The following is a 27,079-nucleotide window of genomic DNA, read 5'->3' on the forward strand; positions in this document are numbered from 1 at the left end:
GCCCAAGCATCTGGGCCATCTTCCATTGCTTTCCCAGGCCATAGCAGAGAGCTAGATCGGAAGTGGAGCAGCCGGGACTCGAACTAGCACCCAGATGACATGCCAGCACTGCAGGTGGCAGCTTTACCCCTTAACACCACAGCACTGGCCCCTCTCGTATATATTTTAAATAAGTACTTTTTTCTGTTGAAAAGTTATAGGTGGCAATCTTATATATTTAGAGAAAAATGAAAACTAAAAAAAGTAAAAATACCACAGACCAGAGATCATCTTTATTGGCCATTTTATCATATCACATTTTTAATATTTTGGATAATGGATAATCAAGCACCTGTGTTTGGGTATGTGTGGTGATTGGATTCTTCGTAGTTCTGGAGAGCACTCAGGTAGATGTCTCGGGCAGCTTGGCAGATGTGAAGAACATGCATTTTGGAGCTAGCCAGGTTGCCTCCTTGGCCCGATGCCTTCAACCTGTCTAGTCTGCTGTCTCCTCCTCTCATCCCTGCCTCAGTCATGATGGGAAGGTGAAATGAAGAGATGTGTGGGTTTCTGAGCCTCTCCGTGGTAACCATCAGGAGTTAGGTGTTCTCATTGTTTCCTTAGGTTTTACTTTAAGGTGTCGCGCTTCTGTGTCGAGATGTGCATGTTTTCAAAGCCGTTAATGGGCCGGCACCGCGGCTCACTAGGCTAATCCTCCGCCTGCGGCGCCAGCGTACCGGGTTCTAGTCCTGATCGGGGCACCGGATTCTGTCCCGGTCGCTCCTCTTCCAGGCCAGCTCTCTGCTGTGGCCCGGGAGTGCAGTGGAGGATGGCCCAGGTCCTTGGGCCCTGCACCTGCGTGGGAGACCAGGAGAAGCACCTGGCTCCTGGCTTTGGGTCAGCGCGGTGCATGGGCTGCAGCGGCCATTGAAGGGTGAACCAACGGCAAAGGAAGACCTTTCTCTCTGTCTCTCTCTCTCACTGTCCACTCTGCCTGTCAAAGAACAAACAAACAAAAAAAACAAAGCCGTTAATGGAGGTTCCTTGATGTGCTGTCAGCAGAGCCTGAGCGGAGTAGCCTGCACCCCTCCTTCCTTGCTTTGCTCTGTATTACTTTTTTGCATGTGAATTATAGACATTAAAAAAATATATATCTCCTTTCTATAGAGCTTTGCATTTCTGTAATTTTGGGTAACATTAGATGTTTTTCACAAGTTTGTTGCTGATTTATACTTCTTTTAGAAGTAGGTTTTTTGTTGGTATGTTCATCTTTCCTTACAAGACCTGTTAGGCCGGAGCTGTGGTGCAGTGGGTTAAAGCCCCAGCCAGTAGTCCCAGCATCCCATATGGGTGCCAGTTCGCATCCCAGCTGCTCCACTTCTGATCCAGCTCTGCTATGGCCTGGGAAAGCAGTGGAAGATGGCCCAAGTGCTTGGGCACCTGCACCCATGTGGGAGACCAGAAGAAGCTACTGGCTTCAGATTGGCCCAACTCCAGCCATTGTGGCCAATTGGGGAGTGAACCAGCAGATGGAAGATCTCTCTCTCTGCCTCTCCTCTCTCTGTAACTCTAACTTTCAAGTAAATAAATAAATCTTAAAAAAAAAAAAAAAAAAAAAAAAACCCTGTTAGCTTTGGAAGCTATGTCAGAAGTATCTTTCTTCCAGCTTATTGTTTGTCATGAACTTTATTTATGGTACTTTCACTTTTGTTTTGTCTAATGAATGTTTCACATTTTTATGAAGTCCAATCTGTCAATCTCTTTTTTTTCCATCTAAGATGTAATTGGATTATACTTTAAAAGACCTTCTGTTCCATGAATACAAATGTTCTGCTTTCGTTAAAATATATCTGGAATGTGTGTGTGTGTGTGTGTGTGTGTGTGTATTTTAAAATGTTTATTTGTTTATTTGAAAGGCAGAGAGGCAGAGAACCAGACAGACAAGTGATCTCCTACCTACTACTTAATTTCCCAAATGGGTGAAATAGCCTGGGCTGGGCCGGGTCACAACTAGGAGCCTGAAACTTCATCTGAATCTCGCACATGGGCGGCGAGGACCGAAGTACTTGAGCCGTCGCTGCTGTCTCCCAGGGTGCACATGAACAGGAAGCTGGAATCAGGAGTGCTGCCGGGACTCCAACCCAGGCTCCCTCAAGCAGCGTTTCATCACTACACCCAACGCCTGCCCCGGCTGCAATGTGTTTATGTGAAATGTACCCTCTCCCTTTCCCCAGATGCTTATATGAGTACAATCAGCCAGTAACCACATAATGAAAAATCTTTTCCCTGCCCACTACTTTTAAAAGTCATCACGTAATCATTCTTTTACACAGATCTGTTGAAAGAGTTGTTAGACATTTTTTCTTTAAGGAAAGCAAATTTTTTTCTATTTGTTATTCTATAATTCTCAGCTTAAAAAAGCTTTATTTTTCTTTTTTACCTTTCTAATGCCTCTTTTTTCTTCTGATTCTTTGCATTCTAGCAAACATTCTGAAACCATTCCCTAAATCCACATCATTGATTTACCTTAAGGTTGGGTTGGTTGTTGTTTACTGTTGCTGTTTGCCATGCAAACTTTAATTTTAGAATTGAGTTTTTAGTGTCTTTGTACTAACTTTATTTAACTGTGTCCATTTTTACCTTTCAGCCCTCCCCTGTATCATTTATTTCAACCTGTGTCTTGTTTTACTTTGATGTCTGCGTTCACAGCATTCAGATCTTTCTGGATTTTGTTTATATTATTGAGCAGAAGCTTTGCGTGTGTTTTCCTCAGTGCCTCAGCCCCTGTATTACGTGCCAACGTTTGTTGTGAAGGCTTTTCTATCTTACTTTATTATTTTTTTTTATCTTTTATTTAATGAATATAAATTTCCAAAGTACGACTCATGTGTTACAATGGCTTCCCCCCCCCATACCGTCCCTCCCACCCACAACCCTCCCCTTTCCCACTCCCTCTCCCCTTCCATTCACATCAAGATTCATTTTCGATTATCTTAATATACAGAAGATCAGCTTAGTATACCTTAAGTAAGGATTTCAACAGTTTGCTCCCACACAGAAACATAAAGTGAAAAATAATAGATGATTTTTTTTAAATGATGATGAAATCAGATCAGACCTATTGTCATGTTTAATCCCAGTGAGAGTCAAGTTGGGAATTGATAATTTCTTTCTTTTTTTTTTTTTTTTTACAGAAGATCAGTTTAGTGTACATTAAGTAAAGATTTCAGTCGTTTGCACCCCCATAGAAACACAAAGTGAAATATACTGTTTGAGTACTCGTTATAGCATTAAGCCTCAGTGTACAGCACGTTAAGGACAGAGATCCTACATGAGGAGTAAGTGCACAGTGACTCCTGTTGTTGACTTTACGAATTGACACTCCTGTTTATGGCATCAGTAATCTCCCTATGCACCAGTTATGAGTTTCCAAGGCTATGGAAGCCCCTTGAGTTCTCCGACTCTTATCTTGTTTAGACACGGTCATAGTCAAAGTGGAGGTTCTCTCCTCCCTTCAGAGAAAGGCACCTCCCTCTTTGAAGACCTGTTCTTTCCACTGGGATCTCACTCACAGAGATCTTTTTGCCAGAGTGTCTTGTCTTTCCATGCCTGAAATACTCTCATGGGCTTTTCAGCCAGATCCGAGTGCCTTTAGGGCTGATTCTGAGGCCAGAGTGCTATTTAGGACATCCGCCATTCTATGAGTCTGCTGAGTATTTCACTTCCCATGTTGGATCACTCTCCCCTTTATTTATTCTATTGGTTGGTGTTAGCAGATACTAGACTTGTTTATGTGCTCCCATCCAGCTGGAGCACACAGAAGTTTCTGAGGCTTCGCTGTGAGGTTCACCGGGGTAGATTCTCCCTGTGCTGCTGCTTTCCTGCAGCCTGTCGAGCGGCGTCCCCGTACGTGGAAATGGAAGGCTTCCGCACGTGATTCTGCCGGCTTTCTGGCCTTCTCAGGTCCATGAGTTGGTGTGGACCCCAGAGCTGAACTGATCTCTGCTGGTCGTGGTGCTGGGAGAAGTGGAATTCATCCCCGTCAACCTGAAGCGTGCTGTGGTTCTTCCCTTGCCATTCCAGGATGTTTCCCCTTCTATAAACACTTGCTTGACGTGAGGTGACGCGACCCTGCTCACGTTCCCCAGTCTAATGTTATTGGCCACGTCATCATCTCGGACAGCTCCAGCTGCTCCAGGACATCGTGTGTGTTGGATGGGGCTGTGGGGGCCCTGGGACCATGCATATCTGCATTCTGTTTTTCTGTATTCCTCATTTTCTACACTTTTTCCTAGAGCACCATACATCAGAGCAGTCAAGACGTTATTTCTAAAGGAATCCAAACGTAATAATTGCCTTGTTTCATGATGCCATCTGAGAGCTAAAGGCTCACATGGCACGAGTAGAAACCACCCCAGACCTAGGAGGCCACAGCCAAACAGAAGCAAGGCAGCCAAGAGGCAGCTTCTCACATGACCCTCAGTGGAGGAGAATAGACGGTGGCCTGACTTGGAGGGAATAGACTGGATGAAGGATTGAGCTTTCCGAAAGCTCGGGAGCTGGCTGCTAACCACAGCCCAAGGTCCCACAGAAGGAAAGTTACCTTTCTCCCTGCTCCTGCCACCGCCACTACATCACCACCACTGTCCCCTGTTGCCACCGCCACCACCACCACCACCATCATCTTTGCTTGTTAGGTGCTCCATGCAGGCACTCCTAAGGTAGGAACTTGAAACACTCAGAGCTTTGGGATCTCAAAACAGAAGTGTAGTACAGAAATGTTGTGTGCTTCCTCACTGCAAATGGGAAGTGACTAAGGTTTTTAAGATGTGTGATTTCAAAGTCAGAAAATAATTAGGTTTGATAGGGAACCCATATTGGAGTGCTTGGGTTGGTAACCAGCTCTGGCTCCTTGTTGCCTCTTCCAGGTCATGTAGACCCTGGGAATCAGTGGTAATAGCTCAAGTAATTGGGCTTCTGCCACCCACATAGGAGACTTGGATTATGTGCCGGCTCCAAGTATTTGGGGAGTGAACCAACAGATGGGAGCTGTGTGTGTGTGTAAGTGAAATTAGAAAAGAGGATAATTAGGTAAACAATTTTTCTTATTGAATTTGTGAATATTTCTACTCTTGAAGAAATTACATGGAAGATAAATGAAGACATGTATGTAGAGAATAGTATTCTGTATGCTTCTTCTGAAAGATGTAATGGAGATGGAGAATGTAAAGGGCTCGAGATTTCAGAGAGGATAGATAGATAGATAGATAGATAGATAGAATAGAGACTAGATAGATATAGGTAGATAGATAGACAGACAGACAGACATATAGATCAGTGGAACAAATATGAGAGCCCAGAAATAGGGCTCACACATACATGGCCACTTGATCTTTGACACACCTGTCAAGGTAATTTACTGGAGAAGGACACTCTTTCTAACAAATGGTACTAGAACAATTGGATATCCATATGTGAATGGACAGAAGTGAATCCTTACCTTATTCTATCTATAAAATTGACTTGAAATGAATCACACTTCTAAACATGAGAGCTGGGGCCAGCATTTTGGTGCAGTGGGTTAAGCTGCCAACTGCAATGCCAGCATCCCATTTAGGTACCAGTTTGAGTCCCAACCGCTCCTCTTCCAATCCAGCCCCCCAATAATATACCCTGGAAAGCAAAAGAAGATGGCCCCAAGTCCTTGGTCCCCAGCCACCCGTGTGGGAGATGTGGATGGAGCTTTTGGCTTCTGACTTTGGGCTGGCCCCACCCCAGCTATTGTGACCATTTGGAGAGTGAACCAGAGGATGGAAGATCACTCTCCCTCCTCCCTCCCTCTCCTGAACTGTAGCTTTCAAATAAATAAATAAATCTTTTAAAAAATAAATATGACATAAAACATTAAAAAAAACCTTTGTGACTTTGGTTGAGAAAAGATTTCTTAGAACATAAAAAGCAGGACTATAAAAGAAAAATCTGATAAATGGAAATTAATTCAAATTAAATCCTGCTCTTAAAAAGATAATATTTATAAAAAGACAAGCAACAGTTCAGGAGAAAGTATTTGCAAGATATGTGTGTGATAAATACTTTTTATCCAGAATGTATATTTTTAAGACTGTTGTAACTCAATAAGACAGCATCTCAATTTTTATAATATACAAGAGATTTGAACAAAACAGTTCACTAAAGAAAATGTACAAAAGTACCTGAAAACATGACCAGCATCATTAATTCAGATACACACATTTGTAAAAAATGATGTACCACCACATGCCTACTAGAATAGCTAAAGTGAAGAGGCAGAGCACCAGGGGCCAGCCTTGTGGCATAGCAGATTAAGCTGCTGCCTGCAGTGCTGGCATCCCCTGTGGGCTGCTTCATGTCTGATCCAGCTCCCTGCTAATGCACCTGAGAAAACAGCCTCCACCACTCATGTGGGAGACCTGGAAGAAACTCCAGGCTCCTGGCTTCTGTCTGGCCCAGCCCTGGTCATTGCAGCCATTTGGGAAGTGACCAGCAGATGGATGGAAGATTTTCTCCACCCCCCCACCCCTTTCTCTCCATCTCTCTAACTCTGTCTTTCCAATACATAAATCTAAAAAGAAAATTAAAAAAAGAAGAGCACATCATGTGTTGACATGAAGGTGAGGCAGCTGGAGCTCCCCTGCATTGCTGCATTGGGGGGGCACATTGGCGCAAACATTGTGGACCACTATTTGATGATGTCTTATAAAGGAAACCCTTGTCTGTGATCCCGAATGTTTTACTCCCGAGTACTCCTGGTGTTTCTACTCCTGGCTGTTTTTACTCAGCCCCCCTTGGTAGATGTATTTTTTATCCAAGAGATGAAAATACTGTTCATATAAGTACCTTTACGCAGGTATTGATAGCAGCTTTATTTGTAACAGCCAGAATTGGAAACCACCCAAATGTCTGTCAGCTTGCGAATGGGTAGACAGATGATGGCGTATGTATAGCATTGAATACTAAGTAATAAAAGGATTAAACGACCAGCACATGTAACTGCGTGGATGGATTTCAGAAGCGCAGTGCTGTGTGAAGATGTTGCCAGGGCCTGGAGGTGGAGGGAGAGAGCTGAGTGTGAAGAGGCACAGGCACTTTGGGGTCTGATGGAAATACCTGTATCTCGATTGTGGTGATGCTTACGTGAGTGCGTATGCTTGTCAGATATGCAGCTGTGCTTTCTATAAAGGGTGACTACACTTTGATAAAGCTGACGTTGAAAACACACCCACGCACAGAAGGGGATTCTCAGCCTTACTCCTCACTAGAAAAAAACATACGTCAAAACCGGAGATCCATGCTTTTGGCCTGACTGGCTAAGATCCGAGTGTTCGATTACCTGTTGCTTTCAAGCACGTGGGCAGGACTGACTCTCAGATATCGGAGGAACACTCGAGCAAATCTTCCAGATTTCAAATGCACAGAGTTTTGACTCAGATGTCATTTTTAGGGGTTGTTTCTTCAGGTAGAATATGTGCAAGGAAACAGTAGTTGATATCATTGTTTATCACAGCAAAACGCAGGGAGCAATCTTGATTTCCACGGACTATGGTTTATGTGTGTCGTGGAGAAGCTGCATTTTATGTGCTGATGTGAATCAGTTTCATAAAGTATTGTTAAATAGTGCACAAGCCGGCATGTGTGTTGTGCTTCCATTTGTGTTAAAATGCGTGTATTCATATGTGTGTGCGTTGACTGTCAGGATAGGAAAAACATGCGAAAGCTGGTATAGTGATTGCTTATAATTGTAGGATGGACATGGCTTTTACTGTATATCTGTCCAGTTCTGTTGATATCTTTTAACCATGTACATGTATTAGCCTTCTCACTTAAAGAGAAAAAAATAAATCTCCCCAAATCATAATGTGTTATTGTTAGGATTAAGGAGACCATGGATTTCCCATTCATTTCCTCCAGAATGACCTTCCATGTCTTTGAGCAACGCAGCGGTGGGCTAGGTGGTTCTTCGGGAACTGGTCCAGCGTGACATTTCTGACCAGGGTGTGTCACCCCTGCTTCCAGTCTGGTTTTTGTGTTCTTATGCTGTCACACTGAAGAGGGGATATACTTGTCCCACTGGACCCCTAAGATGCCTTTTTGTGCGCTGGACTGCTCTGCTAGCTTAGGGCCTTCCTGCTAAGCATGTGGTCCAGGAGCTTGACGGGGAGAAGGTTGGAAACCGTGCCTGTGCCACGTTTGCACAAGCCCCAGGAAGCCCTGCACTGAATGAGGGGCGCCTCAGTGGGGGACTGTGGACCCAGGCCATGCTCTCTGAAAGTCAGGGAGCTTCGGAGGCTGTGGTCACGTTAGTCTGGATATGAAATGAATTCAAATGGACGTGCTCAAGTTCCGAGCCTTGCCTCATCAGTGCTATAAAAAGCCCCTTAGCCGGACTGTGACTTGACTCCCCTCTGTAATGTTACACAATATTCCTGTGGTTATGGAACCCAAATAAGTGAAAGCTAATCATTAGTTGGCTAAATGTGATTCATGGAACAGTCTTCAACTCCCAGACCTGCCGGCCACTGCGTGTTTAGTCCCATGTTCACTCTTCATGGGAGTGTTTCGCAGAAAAATGTGCAGTAAGCTGCGCCTGGCGTCCAGGAGCCGTGCTGTGTGGCAGCTGTCCATGCACCATTGCACCTTCACGTGGGAGCAGAGCTGCGCTAAGCACAGGGTTTGGGATACACTGTCTGCTGCAGGGAGAAACCGCTTTGGGTGGGAGATAGCATTAGTGCCACCCAGGGTTTTGGATGTTAGGAAAACCCCACCTTTGAGCTTTCAGACCTTGGTTGTGGTCGAACTCTCTGGAATTTATTACTCTGGGGCCCTAGAAATAAGACCAAGCTCTTGGGCTCTTTCCCTTCACTTGTCACGCGACAAGGAAGACTTCATGATTGCCCAGGGTTACCTGTGAATGCCACACAGTGCTCTGCCTTTTGGAGCATTTCGTGTTTTGAGCTGAGGCCTTTGTCTATCTCCAAGTGGGCGTCAGGGGAGCGTACTGAGAGCAGGAGGTACCAGCTGGATCCGTGCCCTACTTGGGGATTACAGGCTAAATCCTTAAGCCATTACTGAGTATTTGGCTTCTTCCCACCAGGGTGAAAGTGGGTTCTTTCCCAGTAAATGGAAAACGTGCTGGCTCACCTGTGGCTCTTGCTGCTTTTCCAGCTGAAAGGCTCTTGGCCCTGCGGGAGGAACCGCTTAGCAGGTGATGGCCCAGGGTTCTTGGAGACTCTCCAGAAAAGAGACAGCCTAGTGACTGTCTCTGTTTACCTGGTGTGCACTATAATCATGGCATATGCATTATTAAAAATGGAAAACCTGACCTAAGCTGACTTAAGGAGGAAACATAATTTATTGGTTCAGCTGATTACTAACAAGGCGTAGCTGGATCCAAGAGTTCAAAATGTGTCATCGCTAGCTACTATCTCCATTTCTCTGTCTTTGTGGAGCTCACCCTCGGGCTGTACATGGTAGCACCTGGCTGTTACATAACCTCCCAGGGGCGAGCCTGGCAGTTGACAGATAGCTCTTCCCCTGTCTCCTGAGAAAGGCCGAGGTTCTCTGTGAGCGGGCTGGCTTTGGTCTCGGCCCTCCCTGAACCAGGCACCAGCATGGCGGAGAGTGGTGTGGCTTTGATCTGTCAGCTGTGAAGTCAGAGAAAGACGAGGGGAGCCTCCCAGCTGATGATGATCGGGTGCTATGCAGAAAGGGGTGGGGGATGGAGATGGCGGGCTTTTGCAGGGTCTGCAGCCAATGTGAGGCAGCCGGAGTCTCCCACGTGCCCCGAGACATCCTGCCACCCTCCTGTCACTTTGTGGGTGACCGGACATGCCTCATTGCCACAGCACAGGCCTCTGTGCTTCCTCCTGCCCGGGCTCTGCTGCTCGAGAGGACTACAACTTCTCTCTCCATTTCTTGGATCACACACAGTTACTTAAACACACACAGTTGTCTGAAATGCCACACGAGAGAGACCTAAGATTTCCTCAAGGCCAATATTATTATGGTGATTCTCCTTGCACATTTGGGGTTAAGGCGGCTTTTAAAAAAATCAAGTCATGGAATCAAACCGTTCACAGTTTAGAAAAATATAAAAATAAAAACCACAATCCCACCACTTTAGCCCAACTTCTATGTTAATTTTAGAGCCTTTCCTTCCAGCCTTCGTTTGGTTGAGTTCGTCATGAACTTTTGTATCTTGATTTTTTTTTCTTGCTATTACATAATGCAGGCATTTTTGATGTGGCTGTCCATTTGCTGTTATGTAAACGGCAGCAAAATATTCCATCAGGGAAGCACAGTCATTCGTCTGTCATCGGACACTTAGGTTCAGTCCTGTTTTGCTTTTTCACTGAGGATGAATAAATAGTGTGTGCTTTTCATTTCTGGAGTATATAACTTTTCTCATGCTTTATTTCCTGAGAACAGCTTGTGAGAAACTGGATTCCTGGTTCAGACGGTAGAAATATTGTGAAGATTTTCAATGCATATTGTTAGGTTGCTTTTGTTAAATGTTACGTTTGAGGTTAAGCCATCTATATCAGAGTGCCAGTTTGAGTCCTGGCTGTTTTTCTTCTGATCCACCTCCCTGCTAATGCAACTGGTAAGGCATCAAATAGTGGCCCAAGTATTTGGGCCATTGCCTCTCACCTGGCAGGCCTAGATTGAATTCCAGGCTCCTGGCTTCAGCCTGACCTAGCCCTGGCTGTTGTGGCCACCTGGGGAGTAAACCAGCAGATAGAAGATCTCTGCTATCTCTCCCTCCCTCTCTGTCACTCTGCTTTTCAGATAAATCAACATATAAATCTTTAAAAAGAAAGAAAGAAATTAGCAAAAAAAAAAAAAAAAAAAAAAAACAAAAAACTGTCACATGTATCTCTGCTGCTTCCAACAATTTATGACTAAATCACTTTTATTACATTATTCCAGCAAGAGATACTTGGATTTTTAAAGATCTTCCCAGTTAGATAGATAAAGTGCACATCACTTTTGTTTTCATTGGGAATTCTGTGATTGCTAATAAGGTTGAGAGCTTTTTACGCATGCTGGTGTATCAGCTGTGTTTTCTGCATTTTAGACCCCAAAACAGCTGCAGAGACGGAAACAGATATCTGCGCCGAGTGGGAGATTAAGACCATCACCAGTGCTCTGAAGACTTACCTGAGGTAGGGGCTTCACGCTTGCAGGCAAGGTGCCAGCCAGTTCCCGTGAAACCAGGAAGAAGGCACTTTCGTTTCTGCCTCCCGAGAGCTGCCGGGTGGGTGGCTGAGATGTGGAGGTGGCTTCTGTGGGGGTGCACTTGGCTCAGCTGGTCAGAGTGCCTGTAAATCGGCCCTGAGTGCCGGGTCGCCCTTAGACTGAGCGGCCACGAGTGATTTAGGAATCTGCTCCTTATGAGAATCACTGGGATAATTAGCCTTGAGCAGAACCTGAAATATGGCCTTCCCTGAGTAATCTGTTAGGAAAACAAGGAATCAGATGTCACATCTGTTGAGAATGCATTGCAGACCCCATGCATCTTGACAGGTTTGTGTGCTGTTAATGCTGGTCCTTTAAAATGAGAACTTGATGGAACTCTTTTTTGACTCCTTCCACTTAGATTCTAAAATTCTGTCTTGCTGGAGGGACTGTTCTCCTTGTATTAACACATCTGATATTACTGTTACCTCTCTCTATCTCCAGTGGCTGCTAATGGGTTGGTTATTGATAGCTCCTTGCACTCCAGTCTCATGCAGAGGCTGAAATTTTGCTAAGTTAGAAGGGCAGGGTTATAAACACTGTAGTTCAGCCCTATAGTTCTTACGTATGAAAGCAGGGTCTAGTCTTCAATAGACAAAATTGTAATTGTGAATGGTATGAGCCTTTGAACAGTGTTTGTGAGGATGCACTTGGTTAGAAAGAAAAAAAGGAAGCCCGCAGAACAGCACTCAGTGATACGGGCTTGATTGGCTCTTGGGCCATTGAAGTCAAGTGTGAGACATAATGCAAGGGAGGACAGAGCTGAATCAGGGAATCCAGTGAGAATAAAATCTGAGCCAAGAGTAAAGCAGTCTGCTGCGAAGTGTGGTATTTGATCGGAAGACAGTTCAGTTCTGTAGTTGAACTTAGTCAGACCTAAGAGGTAGAATTTGCTTAGATCATAACTAACATCGGGGATTTGGGCTCTTTGGCCTTCTGGGTTGCATTCATCCCAGAACCACCTACAGCATTTCATCCTGGTGTTTCCAGGTGAGCTGATCCAGGAAGCTACTGGGAGGTCACGAGTTGAAGCACAGATAATTGCAAATGTGCAGATAGCTGGTTGTTTCTCAGACACATCTTAAAATGCGCTCGTGGGTGCACGATTCTTGGCGTGTGCTAGATCTTTGTGTTAGCATGTTTCTAGTTGTGACTGGGAAACGCAGTTCCATCTACCCCCTGAGGAAGCGAGGGAGTGAAGAGTTGAGGTGCAGTCCCAGGACCCTTTCCCTAGGGAAGTGAAGCAAGTTGCCGTTACTCCCCTGTGCTGGTTGTCCTTGAGAGCTGTCATGTGGCACAGCAGTGTCTCCGCCGCTGTTCCATGGGACTGTGGTGGCTGCCATGCGGAGCTGCCGAGACTGTCTTTTTTTTCTTCCAGGATGCTTCCAGGGCCGCTCATGATGTACCAGTTTCAAAGAAGCTTCATCAAAGCAGCAAGTAAGTCTCAATCTTGACAACGTTTTAAGAGGAAGAGACTAGGGTTTTCTGTTGGAAAGAACAGTCATTTTCCCCAAATAAATATTATCTGCCCCTTCATGTTCTGCATGTGAACTTCATGCATACACACTCATCACGCATACATACTCAGGAGACGCTGACATGGAATGAAAAATGAAACCAAATCGGGGAGGATAAGGGCCTTGCTACCACATTGAATTTACGGAGGAGGAGAGAGGCTTTGGGGTGGTGTGTTTTGTTTTGTTTTTGAGAAGAAGTAGGTGGTGGATAGTGGGAGAGAAGAGAGAAAAGCAAGTTTACTTTTCTAGTTTTGCTGATAAAATTTCTAGCTTCTTGGGTTTTTTTTTTCCCCTCCAGCCTTTGGGTAGCATTTTGCAGAATGAATCAGACATTGCACATTGCCCAGATTGGACATTGGACATGTTTCCCTGAACATGACACCCTTTCTATAACTTCACAGTGCTCTTTCCATCATGACTTCCATTTACAGCTTCTGATCATTCTTCAACTCTATCACCCAGGTCCCTGGCGTTATATTACTTGTATTAAAATACATAGGGCTTAGGTGCAGGCTGCCCTGAGTATCCCGGAATCTGTGTATGTGGGGAGGCCTCCTGTAAGGGGGCGGCTAGGTTCTCTATCAGGTTTAAGTCTGGCCTGAAGCCTCACGGTATTATTCTGTCAATAGCTTGAGCGTCTCCCTGGTTTCTTTTAGCCTTTCGGGTTTGTTTACCCTGTACTACTGGCCTAATTTAGTAGAACCTAATGTTCCGGTGGCCTTCTCTGCTCATAGTTGTCCCCATAAAACAGGGACGACAAGGCCATGGGTGGAAGCTGGGAGTGAAGCTGGTGTTTATGTGATTTCTTGCTCCGAGAAATTCCAAACCCATAGCAACCATTCTCTAATTAAACGTCACATCAGTCCTATAAATAGATGTGATGAGTGCCATCAATCCATTTCACAGAGAAGTGAAGCCACTTCCACAAGTTCATCAAGAGAACACGATGAGCCAGGATACAGGTGACACCATGGCAGACAGCTTTAAACCTCGCATCTGCCATTGCTCGCTTTCTCCCAGGCTGGTCCTCATGCGTAACTTGATAATCATGGGCATTTCCTTTGATTCCTCTGATGCTGTCTCAGAGCGTTATTTTGATATTTGAGCCCCTTGCAATGCTGTGCACGTAAGGTTTGTTTATCAGTTTTCAAGTGCATACAGTTCCTTCTTTCCTTGAAATGAAGTCGTCCCTCCAGGGAGCCAGCTGCGCCTGCATTGCCTCCTGCCCTGGGCATGCACTTGGCTGGCTCCATCCCACCATGTCCTCATCTTGGCTGGAGTTTTGTGATGGTCATTATTTTGCTGACCCCTGTTACAGAAAGCACCACTCGAAGGACTTCTAGATCTGGTCGTGCCGGTCATGCGGTACACACACAAGATACCCTGTAAACCCGGAGAACTTCTCCGTGTGTTAGTGCCCACTCTTTGATTTCCCTTGATTTTTGTCTTGTAAAGTGGTGTAGCCATGACGGTGATAAAATAACTACCTCCCTCTTTCCTTCACAGAGCTGGAGAACCAGGAGACTCGGGTCTCTGAAATCCACAGCCTGGTTCATCGGCTCCCAGAGAAAAATCGGCAGATGTTACAGCTGCTCATGAACCACTTGGCCAAGTAGGTTTATGACTGACTGCTGGCCTTTTGCTCACCCCCAGAAAGTTCTTATCTTAGCAGAAAAGCTGGTCTCGGTTCTGCTTATGTTTCTGTCTCCCGCTGTTGCATCAGGTATGCTGGAGGCTTAGGAAAGAAATGTGTGAAATGTTAACTGCAGTGGATTACAGCGGCAAATGCCAGGCGGCCTTCGCGGGGCTGCTGGGGAAGCGCCCAGAGAAGCAGGCCACCAAGCAGCGTATGCAGGGGCGTAATTTATTGCTCTTGTGATGATCCGGGGCCAGCCACATAGAGTTTTCAGGACTTAGTTGTTCTTATGATGCTCTAGAACAAACAAGAATACACTGTGGGTTTACGGAACTTAAATTTGGAGGAAGGAGTCCTACACTGTGCAGCTGATTCTGTTCTGAAACTGTTGGGTCTCCTATTCCTTAGCTTTTTCCTCTGTCAACTATAAGTAATAGATTTTCCTTGACCCACGAAGTCAGTGACTGTAAAAGTTACTTATATTGAAGCCTTTGCAAAAGTTAAAAGAAGAAAGGACCCATTTGCCATTTGTGATAATCAAAGCTTTCAGTGGGAGCCTGATTTTCCTGGTAGGAGTATTTATACTCTTGGAATGGTTTTGAATTTTTGTGTGCTTACTGTTGCTTGACCCATTAAGAATGGCCTCGCTGACTTCGCTCAGTATGCCAGTCACTGTGTTTAAGTTCTAACCTTTCACTGACTTTGATGGAGTGTTCCTGTTTTCAGGCTGGGGCACAGACACAGAACAGGAGTATAGCAGTCAACCCAAGTCATTAAGCTCTAAACTCTACTGAGCCGTTGTGTTTTACATTTGGCCCTCACCAGCACTTTGCTCATGCCATTTAGGCAGTTCTTTGGGATAAGCTGGTACACATCTGAGGGAGGTTATATTGGTTGGTTTTCATATTGCCATCAAGCCCTTGATACTGCATTTTGGTGGGAAACCGTATGGGTATCATAATGACTTCAGTGGGTGTGATGAAGAAACAAGAGTGTTTTGAATGTCGGTGAGAAGCAATTGAGTGGAGGCCCGGGCTGCTCGGTTGTTTCCCTTGCCAGGCCCTATCAGAATTGCATGGTCAGAGAGAAGGCCGGCGCCGCGGCTCACTAGGCTAATCCTCCGCCTAGCGGCGCCGGCACACCGGGTTCTAGTCCCGGTCGGGGCGCCGGTTTCTGTCCCGGTTGCCCCTCTTCCAGGCCAGCCCTCTGCTGTGGCCAGGGAGTGCAGTGGAGGATGGCCCAGGTGCTTGGGCCCTGCACCCCATGGGAGACCAGGAAAAGCACCTGGCTCCTGGCTCCTGCCATCGGATCAGCGCGGTGCGCCGGCCGCAGCGCGCCGGCCGAGGAGGCCATTGGAGGGTGAACCAACGGCAAAGGAAGACCTTTCTCTCTGTCTCTCTCTCTCACTGTCCACTCTGCCTGTCAAAAAAATTAAAAAAAAAAAAAAAAAAAAAAAAGAATTGCATGGTCAGAGAGAAGCATAGCGGACAGCACGCAGGTTTGCAGGGAGAATGCTGAAAACATGTCAGCGAATCCTGATGGCGTATGTTTAAAGTCATGGGAACTTGGCTTTGGAAAGTGACTCCAGGTGCTCTGGGTTGGCAGTTGGGTGTCGTTTCCTCACCACCCCAAATCAGGCACTTGTTCAACAAAAAACCTAGTTTCTGTCTGAACTGCAGAACTTGGCACCCTTGAGGGGCACACCTGCCCCCCACCCCAGAGAAGGTGGTTCAGGCGCACATTCCAGCCTAGCAGGCATGGGAAAGAGCGTGACTGTGGCCCCTGAGTCTTATGGGACCTGGAAGCCTGCTGGGAGCAGCTGGCACAGAAGGGTTAGGAACCAGCTGAAAGCTGTGGGAGTCTTTGCGAGCCCTGCAGTGGGAATGAGAGCTTCACTGGACTGAGGAGACCTAGAGTGAGTGGTGTCCAGAGAGCCTGTGTTGAATGTTCCCGGATGTAAATTGCCCTGAGGACTGTTAAGACTCCAGGAAGGGGGAAAACAGTTGAGAAACTGAAACCTTTAAGGTAGATCTCAAAGAGTTGGGCCTACTGGTATGTGGCTTCTTTCCCTTTATTCCCCCTCTCCTCCCTTCATCCTGTTAGTTAGTCCCCCTTAGTTCCTATCTAAGACATGGAACACCCAGAATACAAAAAGTACAGCTGTGACCTTGACTTGTTGCCTTCTAAGGAGTTCAAGCCAACTTTGTTGTTGGGCTGATTGATTTCATAGCATTTCTGGAGTGGTGGTAAATCCCATCTTTGATACTGAAAATGATTTTCTTTGTTTCCCTGGCATTTCTGTCTTCATCAAGTTCTCAAGAAATCTCCGTATGGGAGAGCTGTCAGGCTCTAATGTGAGTTGGTCAGAGCTGGTGTTACCATACAAAAACACCAATGCGCAACGTGCTGTGTTCTTTACCTCCGGATTTTAAATGTCCTTGCAGAGATGGATGTAAATGAGTACTGCTAAGTCCAGTGAAGAGTATTTATTTAGGTCTGAAAAAATTCTTTGGCACCCAGAGGAGCTCTAAGATTCCACTTAAACTCTATACTCTGATTTACAGCACCATCTCTATTTTAAAACAGAGCAGTAGGGGGAAAGTGAACTTAGGACAAGAGCTTTATCTAAATCTGGTTTTCTTGGGTCAGGTGTACCCTAGGGTATGGCTAACTCTGGGCCACTCAGTGATCAGCTTCCTTCCTCAGTTTCAGTTTCAGGATTGCTTCTGCTGGAAAACCCAGCGTTCAATTCTCTGGTTACCTCCTGTTTGCCTTGTGCATCTCAGACTTCTGCTTCAAAGGGAAGACGTTTTGCATTGTGCATTTTGTAAAGGGCTCTTTTGAAACATTTTCCAAAACTGATTTCCTCTAGCTGTTAAGGAGAGTTAAGGCATTTTTAAATGAATCCCAAGCAAAAATGCATTTAGAAGTACAATGCGTGTGGGGGCAGGCAGATAAAAACTCCAAACCTCTGAAGCAAATGATTACCAGGGTGTATCCAAATCAGAGATGTGGGGTTTGGTTCAGACCTCAGAGTAGACATAAAAATTACAGGCAACCTGTGCATATTTCTGTTGTTCCAGCTTAAGTCTGCTATGAGAATGAGATATTTTCTGTTTGGTTCTTAGAATCCAGTGTACAGTCTGGAGACACGTGTCCCCAGGCATGTTAGGGTCACCTGGGGGTGCTGGTTTACACTGACATTTCTGTGCACCTTTGAGGCTGAAAGAGTCACGTCTCTGCCGGGACAAATCCAGGTTTCTGATTTATTTCTTAGAGAATCATTGAGAACCACCAGCCTAGAAAATGGGCTCTGTGTAAAGATGTTCTAAGGGACAGAAATGGTATTAAGAGCAATATGGATGGAGATTGGAGAGGGTATTAGAAATAGGAGAATTAGTTCAGCACTGTGCTTTCAAAATGAAGATTTTATTGTTATGATTGAATTAGCAGAATAAAATCCTTTTTACATCTCTCATCTTTGCAGCTTGACTTTGTGTTAAATTGGGCTTTCAGCCAATGACTTGGTTTTGAAATCCCTCATACAGCGTTTGTGAGCATGAAGACAGCCCACCCCAGCTGACGTCTCACCTACGGCCTTCTGCCTCCCGTGGCTCCCTTTTCTGAGATGCCTTCCAGTTGTGTGTGATTTTGTGTTTTCATCAGATGGGGTGGTGGGGAGCAGAACCCAGAAAGAAAAACTCTAAGTGTTACAATTGTGGAGGGAAATGAGTGGGTGAGTAATAGAGGCTAATTTCATGGTAGTTTCCTCATGTTTGCATCTTGTGATGACTCCGAGGATGTTGTATATCCCCACACATGCCATTCGTGTGGCTCATCCTAACTTTATAACAGCTGTTTATGCTGTGCGGGAGGGTTTTAGGAGACTTGCCATACAGCAGGAGTAGCTATTAAAAATACCTTTTCACAGCTGGTTTTCCCCAAACACTTACTGAAGAATAAATCTCAGCCTCTTTCGTTTTTCATAGCAATTATTCCTTTGTTGCTAGGGTGTTGTCAGAGAGGCCAAGCCCTGTCCTGTGTCTCTGAAGAGACACTGTATCACTTAGGATGCTTTAGGCTGTATGAAATAGAAAATCCAGTGGCTTAAACAGGGAAGAGCTCTGTTGTGTCATCCCACACAGTCCCAAAAGTAGGTTCATTTCTTGGCTCACGAAGGACCCAGGTTGTTTCCAAGTTCCTGCCCAGCCAGCCTCACAGTGCTGGCGAGCCCCTGAGGATGATAACCACATCCTTACCCGTGACTGCCTCCCATGGGCAGAAACGTGCTCTATATCTGTGTAAGAGCTAGGATGATACTTTCCCAAGACATCCTCCAGCAGACTTGTGACCACATCTCATTGGCTGGAAGCAAGTGTCGGCAAGGGGAAGGCTCCCTCCCCCTCCCCCGATTATTGTGTCCAGCAGGATTTGCCTGAGCCACCTGTGGGGGCATGGATAGCGGAATGGAAGCAAAGCTTTGAACAGTCAGCCCACGGTGTCTATTGCAAGTAGTCTTTGATGGAACCAGGACATAAGCCTTGGCCATTTTAGCTCCTTGCCTGAAAGTAGATAAAATTCCCTTTTACTCCTTACCCCTGCCTTCTTTCAAGAGACCAGCTCAGTCCCACATCCTGTATTGTTCTCCACCCCACACTCTGCACTCTTTCCCAAGTTTGAAAGCCCCTGAAAAGCCTGCGTGGAGAAACTCATCACTACTGCCCCTCAACCCTGCTTCTGGACCCTTGGTCCACCCTAAGATAAATAAAGCCCAGAAGCTAGACACACAGCAGTCTCATAGAATGGTAAATGCCCTAAACATCACTCTGACCTCAGAATCAGCCTTTAAGGCATTCATATCTGGCTAAAAAGCCCATGAGAGTATCTCAGGCATGGAAAGCCAAGACACTGTGGCAAAAAAATGACCTAAAGGAAAGATCTCTATGAGTGAGATCCCAGTGGAAAGAAGGGGCCATCAAAGAAGGAGGTACCTTTCTCAGAAGGGAAGAGAGAACTTCCACTTTGATTATGGCCTTGTCTAAATAAGGTCAGAGTTTGTGGACTCAAGAGGCTTCCACTACCTTGGCAGCTGATGACAAGAACCTCGGGTGATCACTGAGGTCATTAATAAGAGTGTCAGTTGTTAAATCAACAACAGGAGTCAACTGTGCACTTGCTCCCCATGTAGGACCTCTGTCCTCAATGTGTTGTACTATGAGAATTAACAGTAAAACTAGTCTTCAAACAGTACTTTATACTTTTTTGTGTCTGTGTGGGTGCAAACTGTTGAAATCTTTACTTAGTATAAAGTTGATCTTCTGTATATAAAGATGATTAAAAATGAATCTTAATGAACAATAGGATGGAAGAGGGAGTAGGAGGTGGGACGGTTTGCAGGTGGGAGGGTGGTTATGGGAGAAGAACTGCAATAAACCAAAAGTTGTACTTTCAAAATTTATATTTATTAAATAAAAGTTTTCTAAAATAAGTAAATAAATAAATACATGAATACATAAAAAATAAATAAATAAATAAGGCCCAGGCCGCTGAGGACTCTGCCCCCGCCACAGGTTTAGTCTGTGTGCACACCATACAGCAGTTGGCCATGTCTGCGAATCTATTTGTTTTTGCCATGAGTTCATATCCTTTTTCCTCCCTGTTCGGCATCCCTTTTCTTTACTGTCTTAGTTAAGTAACATTCAACCAAGAGCATTGAGTTTAGGGAGAGATCTTGGCTTGGTGTGCTAACTCAGTCAAGGCATGTGGTATGCAAGGCCAATTTGGAACAGGGATGAGTCCATCTGTGGTGTGGGTACAGGTGCACTCAAGCACAAGATGTGGGCATGGTGAGATAGTAAGAGACAGCAACGAAGAACACTCCGTTGACTTTAGTCCCATTGTTTCCAGCTGATTCCTTGTGGTTCTTTTCATCACCCAGTGGTCTGTCATTTGCTTTGATGGTCTGTTATGTGTTGCGCCTGTCTGAGAAATGCAGAAATCATGAAAGAATACCATGTGGCCAACAGTTCTCATACAAGCAAGACCTTATCAAAATCTGGAGAGTCCCAGGACATACAGTACCTTGCTTTTTCTTTCCTTCTTTTTGTGTCATTTCTTTGGCTGAAGTCTGAGTACTTCCAGACATCCCTGCAAACTAAAAAGGATGTATTCATGTTTCCTTAATGATCTAGAAACAGTAAGTTGGGTTCCTGTGCGAATGCCTGTGGTTATGATGAAAATCACTGCTAGGCCTTGGCACCGAGGAGGACGGGCCCTGGTGGTTAGGTAGCATTCCTTGAAGTTCTTCCGAAGGGGTCAGGATACAAGTAAGTGAGCCTTGATTCTTAGTATTAACACATTTCTTACAGTCGCTCTAAGCCAGGAGGATAAGAGTGTGGTGATGAACTGTGGAATACACAAAAAGAGCTCGTTATATCTCTGCCATCGTGATGAGTCCAAACAAAATAGCTGTGGAATTTCAGAAAGCACATTCAGAGCGAACGGCTCTTCTGACATGATGGCTTTCGAAGATGGGAAGCTCCTGTGAGGGCTCTGGCTGCCTTCCCTCAGCCATACCCCCAGGCTCCTCAACCCCTTTGTTCTCTCCAGTAACCACCGACACCCCATGGCTGCCCGCTGCTGCCGGCACTGGATGGTTTGGCTGCTCTCCCTTGGCTGTGTGGCCTGATAACCCCTTGGAGCCACCCTGACTGACCACGCTCTCTAGTCCCTGGCTCCTACCCTGAGCTGATGGTCCTGATGATTTGTACCCCTCCTCCCATCCAGGCTTTTTGCTGCCTCCGTCACTGCCTTCCTAATCCAAGCCGCCATCATGTGTCGCAGATTGTTTGCAAAGCCCTTCTTCCTGGTGGCTCTGGCCGCTGGAGCAATGGCTCCCCTCCAGCCCACAGAGCGCATGCTCTACAGCCAAGGAACTTTGAAAACTGCAAATCTCAACATGTGGTTTCTCTGCCTAAGAAAAACTTTAAAAGCAGCTTCCCCATTGCTCTCAAGATAAAATCCTGGATGTGGCCTGTGTGGACCAGGCCCTTCAGGGATTTGCAGCCTCCTCTTGTCTCCCAGAACCACCACTGCGTGCTAACTGCATGGTGCACAGTCGACACTCATGAGTAGTTGTTGGGCTGATGTGGCTCGTCTCTTCACCACTTCTTGAACATCTGCTTCCTTGTTTCATCATTTTACCTTTGCAAATTCACTGACTTCCACCCAGGGTGGCCCCTCATCCGGCTCCCACTGCCAAAGGCTTCCTCATTCTTCTAACTGCGGCTCCAGTACCACTGCCTACAGCAGTCCTTCCTGCTGCTGGTGCCCGCTCCCTTTCCTGAGCGCCCCTAGCCTAGTGTGCATCTCATTCCACCTGGCGCACAGTTTGCCAGGTGTCTCTCTCACTCCTGCTCGATCACATGCTTCCAGTCTCCCTTGTCTTTATTGCTTTCATTTCTGTTTATTTATTTGAAAGGTAGTTACAGGGAGAGGTTGAGATCTTTCTTCCATCCACTGGTTCACTTCCCAAATGGCCACAAAGGCTAGGGCTGTGCCAGGCTGAAGTCAGGGTCCAGGAGCCCCATACAGGTCTCCCCCATGGTGGCAGGGGCCCAAGCACTGTAGCCAGGCACAGGAGCACGGGAAGTGGATCAGGAGCCCAGCAGAGCAGTCCTGACTCTAGCTGGTGCTCTGACAGAGGATGCCTGCAGTGCCACGACGCTGGTCCCCTGTTGTCTTTATTTCTTACCTAGAGGTTGCAAACAAAGCCTAAGCTCATAGAAGCCCACCTTTGTGTTCTGCTTGGTTGTTCTGTCCTCAGATTGCTGTCTTAAAAAGTTAACTGGGTTTCCATCAGTTTTTGAAGGGGTGATTTTGCTTGACAAAGTGAGATCCAATCCGTGCACTAACAATTGCTGGAGTTTAGTAGCAGCCACACCCTATCCTCCAGGAAGAGTGTTGCTTGGTTTGCAGAGTCTCTGACAGCCCCTTTTGTCTCCTGGGCCTGGCCAGCTTCTTCCATGCCTCCAGCTGCCTGGTTGTGGTGTAGGCCTTTGGATTTTCAACACTGGCCTTCCTGTGTGCCCATCCCAAAAGAGGAGGGCCGTATTTAGTGATCCCATAAATGAATAAGCAGAAACAGGCTGGGCCTCGCATGGCGCTTTTCTTTCTTCATCTGAGAGATTTATCGTTTCTGATAGACTGGAGGTCTCTGGAAGAAGCCCTAGATACGGCTTCCAGGCCTATTTATGTGCATGGGGTAGGGAAAAGAGTGTATTTTTTTAAGACTAAGAATGGGATTCTCAAAGGACCTTCTCCAGCTATTTTTGGCAGAGCCAAAGGAAAATCTATTTAAAGGGACACTGCAAAGAGGACAAGCACATATTTTAAAGCAAACAGGCCCCTGAGCACTTTAAATTAATGGAAGTGCAGAAGACGAGATCAGAGCTCAAGCCTTCACCCCGCTGCCAGACTTTCACTCGCTTTCTACAAAAGAATGTCTCTGCTCTGTGGCTTTCCAGCCTTCAGGTTGGGGAGAGAGATGGCAGTGGAGTTGGAAATTTTGGCTTTAAGCACAAGTCAACAGATTTCTGAGTTCAAGGAATGCAGTCTGTGACATCACAGGTCCAGGCCCTGCGGCCCTTTCTGAAAGGGCCATGCCTGACTTCCAGCTGTGACTGCTCCTGCAGACTGGGGGCTCCTTTGATTTGGGGCCCTTGTTTGTTTGAGTTGCTCCCCTCTGTTTGGATGTCTTTTTTTTTTTTTTTTCAATGACTTTCCTGTTTTCTGATTCACCTCTTCCTTTTCGGAGCCCCTGGAGTTCCCTGTCAAGTTCCGGGAGGTGGGTGGGGGGCACACTGTCTTGGCTTGATTGTTTTGAGAGTCTCAGCAAACATTGTCCTGCCTCTGCTGCTTTTCTTGCCAACCCTTAGCAGGGCCTCTGTTCCTCCTGCTTTGGCCCAAGGAGCAGATTCAGTCCCTGGATCTCTCTGTGGGCTGATTGGCAGTCTTGGGCCTGGCCTCCTCTCTTGCTGCAGCCCCGTTGCCTGGCATGGCGAGCATTATCTGTGGTGCTCATTTGCACAATGACTGGGACTTAAATCTGGTTGGATGGCAGGCTTCTAAGTACTTGAAATTCATCTGCTGGGTCTGAAGTCACTGTGATTAAAAATGTTATGGAGCTGTGCTCTCTGATTTTGATCTCTCCCCGTAACCTTGGACATGAATTACTTTACTTCTCTGTGCCTGAGTTTTCTTATCAGGAAAAGGAGATGATAACAGTGGTATCAGAAACTTGTATTTACTTATTTAAAAATTATTTATTTATTTTTTTGGAAAGGCAGAGAGACAGAATCAGGGATCTTCCAGCCAGTGGTTCACTTTTCAAGTACCTACAGTTGCTGGAGCTGGACCAGGCTGAAGCCAGTACACTATAGCTTTGTCTGGGTCTCTCATGTGAGTAGGAGGGGATTCAGGTACTTGCACCATCATCTCTTGCCTCCCAGGATGCATATCAGCAGGAAGCTGGAATTAGGAGTCAAGTTGAGACTTGAAGCCAGCACTTCAATATGGGTTGCATCCTGAGTTTTCTCTCTGTCTCTGTCTCTCTCTCTAAGATTTATATATTTATTTGACAACTAGATTTACAGAGAGGGAGAGGAAGATCTCCTATCTACTGGTTTATTCCCCCGCAAAAGACTGCAACAGCTTGGCACAGCCCAAACAGGAGCTAAGAGCTTCTTCTAGATCTCCCATTTGGGTGGCAGGGGCCCAAGCACTTGGGCCATCTCCTGCTGCTTTCCCAGGCACATCAGCAGGGAGATGGATCAAAAGTGGGGCAGCCAGGAAATGAACCAGCATCCTTCTGGAATGCTAGCATCATAGGCAGCAGCTTAGCCCGCTATACCACGGCATCAACCTCCCGCCTCCCTGCCACCAGCATCTTAACCACCACTCCCAACACTTGCCACAGAAACTTACATAAACATATTAAGGTCTTTAGCTTCTCCTGTTGGTATTGCAGCCACCACTGAGGGGACCAGTTGTATGTGACTGCCAGGTCAGTCCATCCAAGGGCAGCCTGCTAGCTTGTCTCCTCACTAATGTTCCATGTGCTTCATCCCTCCTGCCCCCTCCCTGGGGAGGCATGACACAGAATGGCATTCACTCACATATAACCCAGAAGCAAGGGAGTGTGGAAACACTCTGAGGGCAGAACTTTTGGCCACAGGGAGATGGACCCTGAGGATCCTAAGACACCATCCTTAGGCAGCTTCCTTGAAGAGGGTCCCAAGAGATGGAGCTAGTTTTGGTCCTTGCACCAAGTGCTCGGTAGCTTGTTCTTTCTTTTTTTTTTTTTTTTTTTTTCCTTAAAGATGTATTTATTTATGTGAAAGGGCAGTTAGAGAGAAGGAAAGACAGAAGGAGAGAGAGAGAAAGAGAGAAATCTTCCATCCTCTGGTTCATTCCCCAAATGGCCGCAATGACTGGGACATGGCCAGGCCAAGGCCAGGAACCAGAGGCTTCCTTTGGGTCTCCCAACTGGACAAGGGGTCCAAGGACTCGGGCCATTCTTTGATGCTTTCCAACGTGCCTTAGCAGGGAACTGGGTCAGAAGAGGAGCAGCCAGGAGTGGAACAGGCACCCTTAAGGTTGCTGGTACTTCAGGTCATGTCTTAACCTGCTGTGCCACAGTGCTGGCCCCTAACTTGTTCTTGTCCCACACTCCCTGTGAATCCTTTTGCAGAGTTGTATAAGCCTGCATTTCCTCTTCTCTTCTTTCTGGACATCATAAAGTCAGAAAATACTAATGCTTCTCTTAGAGATGTTGTACGGATTAAATTAATTAACCCACTTGTGGCTTTTAGGACAGTGTTTAGCACATAGTATTCCCCCATGTGCAGGAGTTTTTGCAGTCTGAGACATCAGGGATGCAAGAAAGAGAATCTCGGAGCCGTGCCTCGAGGTAAGGGAGGCCGGGGGTGTTACTGAAATGATAAAACCAGAAAACGTCCTTCTGTCCTTCTCACTGCCTAGATGGAGCTTTCTTCACAGTTACGATATCAGCGAGCAGACCCTTAGGGCGAGAGGCCGTTAGTGGCACCCACGGGCCGTGTCCCCGTGGGAGGTTTCTGGGTGTGCTTGTGCTTATTTTTGCTTTGCTTTTGTTTTCTTGGCAGTTTGTGTGCATGGGGCCCAAAAGGCTAAACATCTCACTCTTCCTAGCGAACAGTGAGCCAGTCCGGGGCCAGCTGGGAGACAGAGCAGTTCGTATCTGGTTTCAGGTCCTACCTTACACCAAGCCTCGCACGTCCTTGTGAGTATTCAGGGCCCTTCGTGGTTCAAGTGCCCCGTGGAGCCCCCGCCCCCTGTCTGGTGTTGTAAGGCCGATGTCTGCTCAGATGTCACTGTTTAATAACTGCAGTTTAATAACTCTTAATTTCCTGGAGGGGGATGGCATGTTCCATCATGTAGACTCAGCCTGCATGGCCTGGAAATTTCCACTCATCCTTGTGCTCTTTGAAATGCTTCCCTTTGTGGGAGAGTCTGGCCTCCTTCTGTCCTGCTCAGTTTCGCTGCCCTCAGATGCCATTCCCAGATTAAACATTACCATCCACTCTGGAGATGGTGCTGTTTTTCTCCCAGTTCACCTGAGAGTGGAGACTTCCCTGGGATTGCCTTCTCTGAGTTGCTGGAATTTGCATTGACATCTCGGTGCTGACCGAGGGAGGGTGGTGCGTGTGCCACTTTGTCACGTTTGCAGTCTGACTCAAAATAGGGGCTTGAGAAAATGGCCAGGTGCTTTGAATTGTGCTGGGAGTCCTTTCTGCTCCCTCCCGGGACAGGAACGCTTTTCCACAAGCAGTTTAGCCTCCTGATGAAGCATTTGCAGTCTGCTCATCTAAGTGTCAACCATCGCTTCTGGGTTCTGTTCCCTGTGTGGCAGAAGAGCTCACGGTGTCTGCTCTCGTTCATGGATTGCAGATCTTCCTGTGCACGGGGAGGTGCATGGGATTGGGTTCCAACACAATCACTGTTTTGTTAAAGTCAGACTTTCTGTAAGAAAATGGGTACCTGAGGCTTAAGAGTTGAGGGGCGTGGGTTTTTGTTCTAACAGTTAAGACATGGCTTGGGCCACCCACATCCCACACTGTAATGCTTTGGCTTGGGTCATGGTTGTGCTTCTGGTTACAGCTTCCTGCTAATGCACACCTGGCAAGGCAGAAGGTGATGGCTCAACTACTTGAGTCCCTTCCACCCACTTGGGTGACCCAGAATGAGTGCCAGGTTTCGGCATGGCCCAGCCCTGACTATTTCAAGCACTTAGAGAGTGAAACGGTGGAACAAAGATCTCTCTCTCTCTCTCTCTCTCTCTCTCTCTTTCTCTCTTGTTTCCTTCCCTCTCTCTCAAATAAATGATAATTTTTAGAAACATTTGATACATCAGTTCTTTGGTTGGAAGCAGCAGATGTTAACTGTAGCTGCTTTGGAAGGCTCTGGATCAATCTGGTACTGAAAGAGTTGAACCATCACGCCTTGCAGAGCCGTCTCAAAGGCCTTTAAGGAGCTGGCATCCACCTGCATTTCCCTGGCCCAATTCCCTCTTCGCAGATTGTGTTTCCTATTCCACTGAGAAGATAGATGCCGTCAGAAGAGAACCGCCGCAAGC

At 46.4% G+C, this 27,079-nt stretch overlaps 1 protein-coding gene across 4 annotated transcripts in view; it reads left to right on the top strand.

Annotated features, from left to right (window-relative positions):
- ARHGAP26 (Rho GTPase activating protein 26) overlaps nucleotides 1-27,079 on the top strand; it is a 457,022-nt gene that overhangs the window by 266,769 nt on the left and 163,174 nt on the right. For all 4 annotated transcript variants that reach the window (XM_051844367.2, XM_051844368.2, XM_051844369.2 and 1 more), the window contains exons 15-17: nucleotides 11,093-11,180; nucleotides 12,632-12,690; nucleotides 14,277-14,382. In XM_051844367.2, the coding sequence (XP_051700327.2) occupies nucleotides 11,093-11,180; nucleotides 12,632-12,690; nucleotides 14,277-14,382 (253 nt within the window). The remainder of the gene's footprint in view (nucleotides 1-11,092; nucleotides 11,181-12,631; nucleotides 12,691-14,276; nucleotides 14,383-27,079) is intronic.

The sequence above is a fragment of the Oryctolagus cuniculus genome, chromosome 6 (assembly GCF_964237555.1).
Source record: "Oryctolagus cuniculus chromosome 6, mOryCun1.1, whole genome shotgun sequence".
NCBI lineage: Eukaryota > Metazoa > Chordata > Mammalia > Lagomorpha > Leporidae > Oryctolagus > Oryctolagus cuniculus.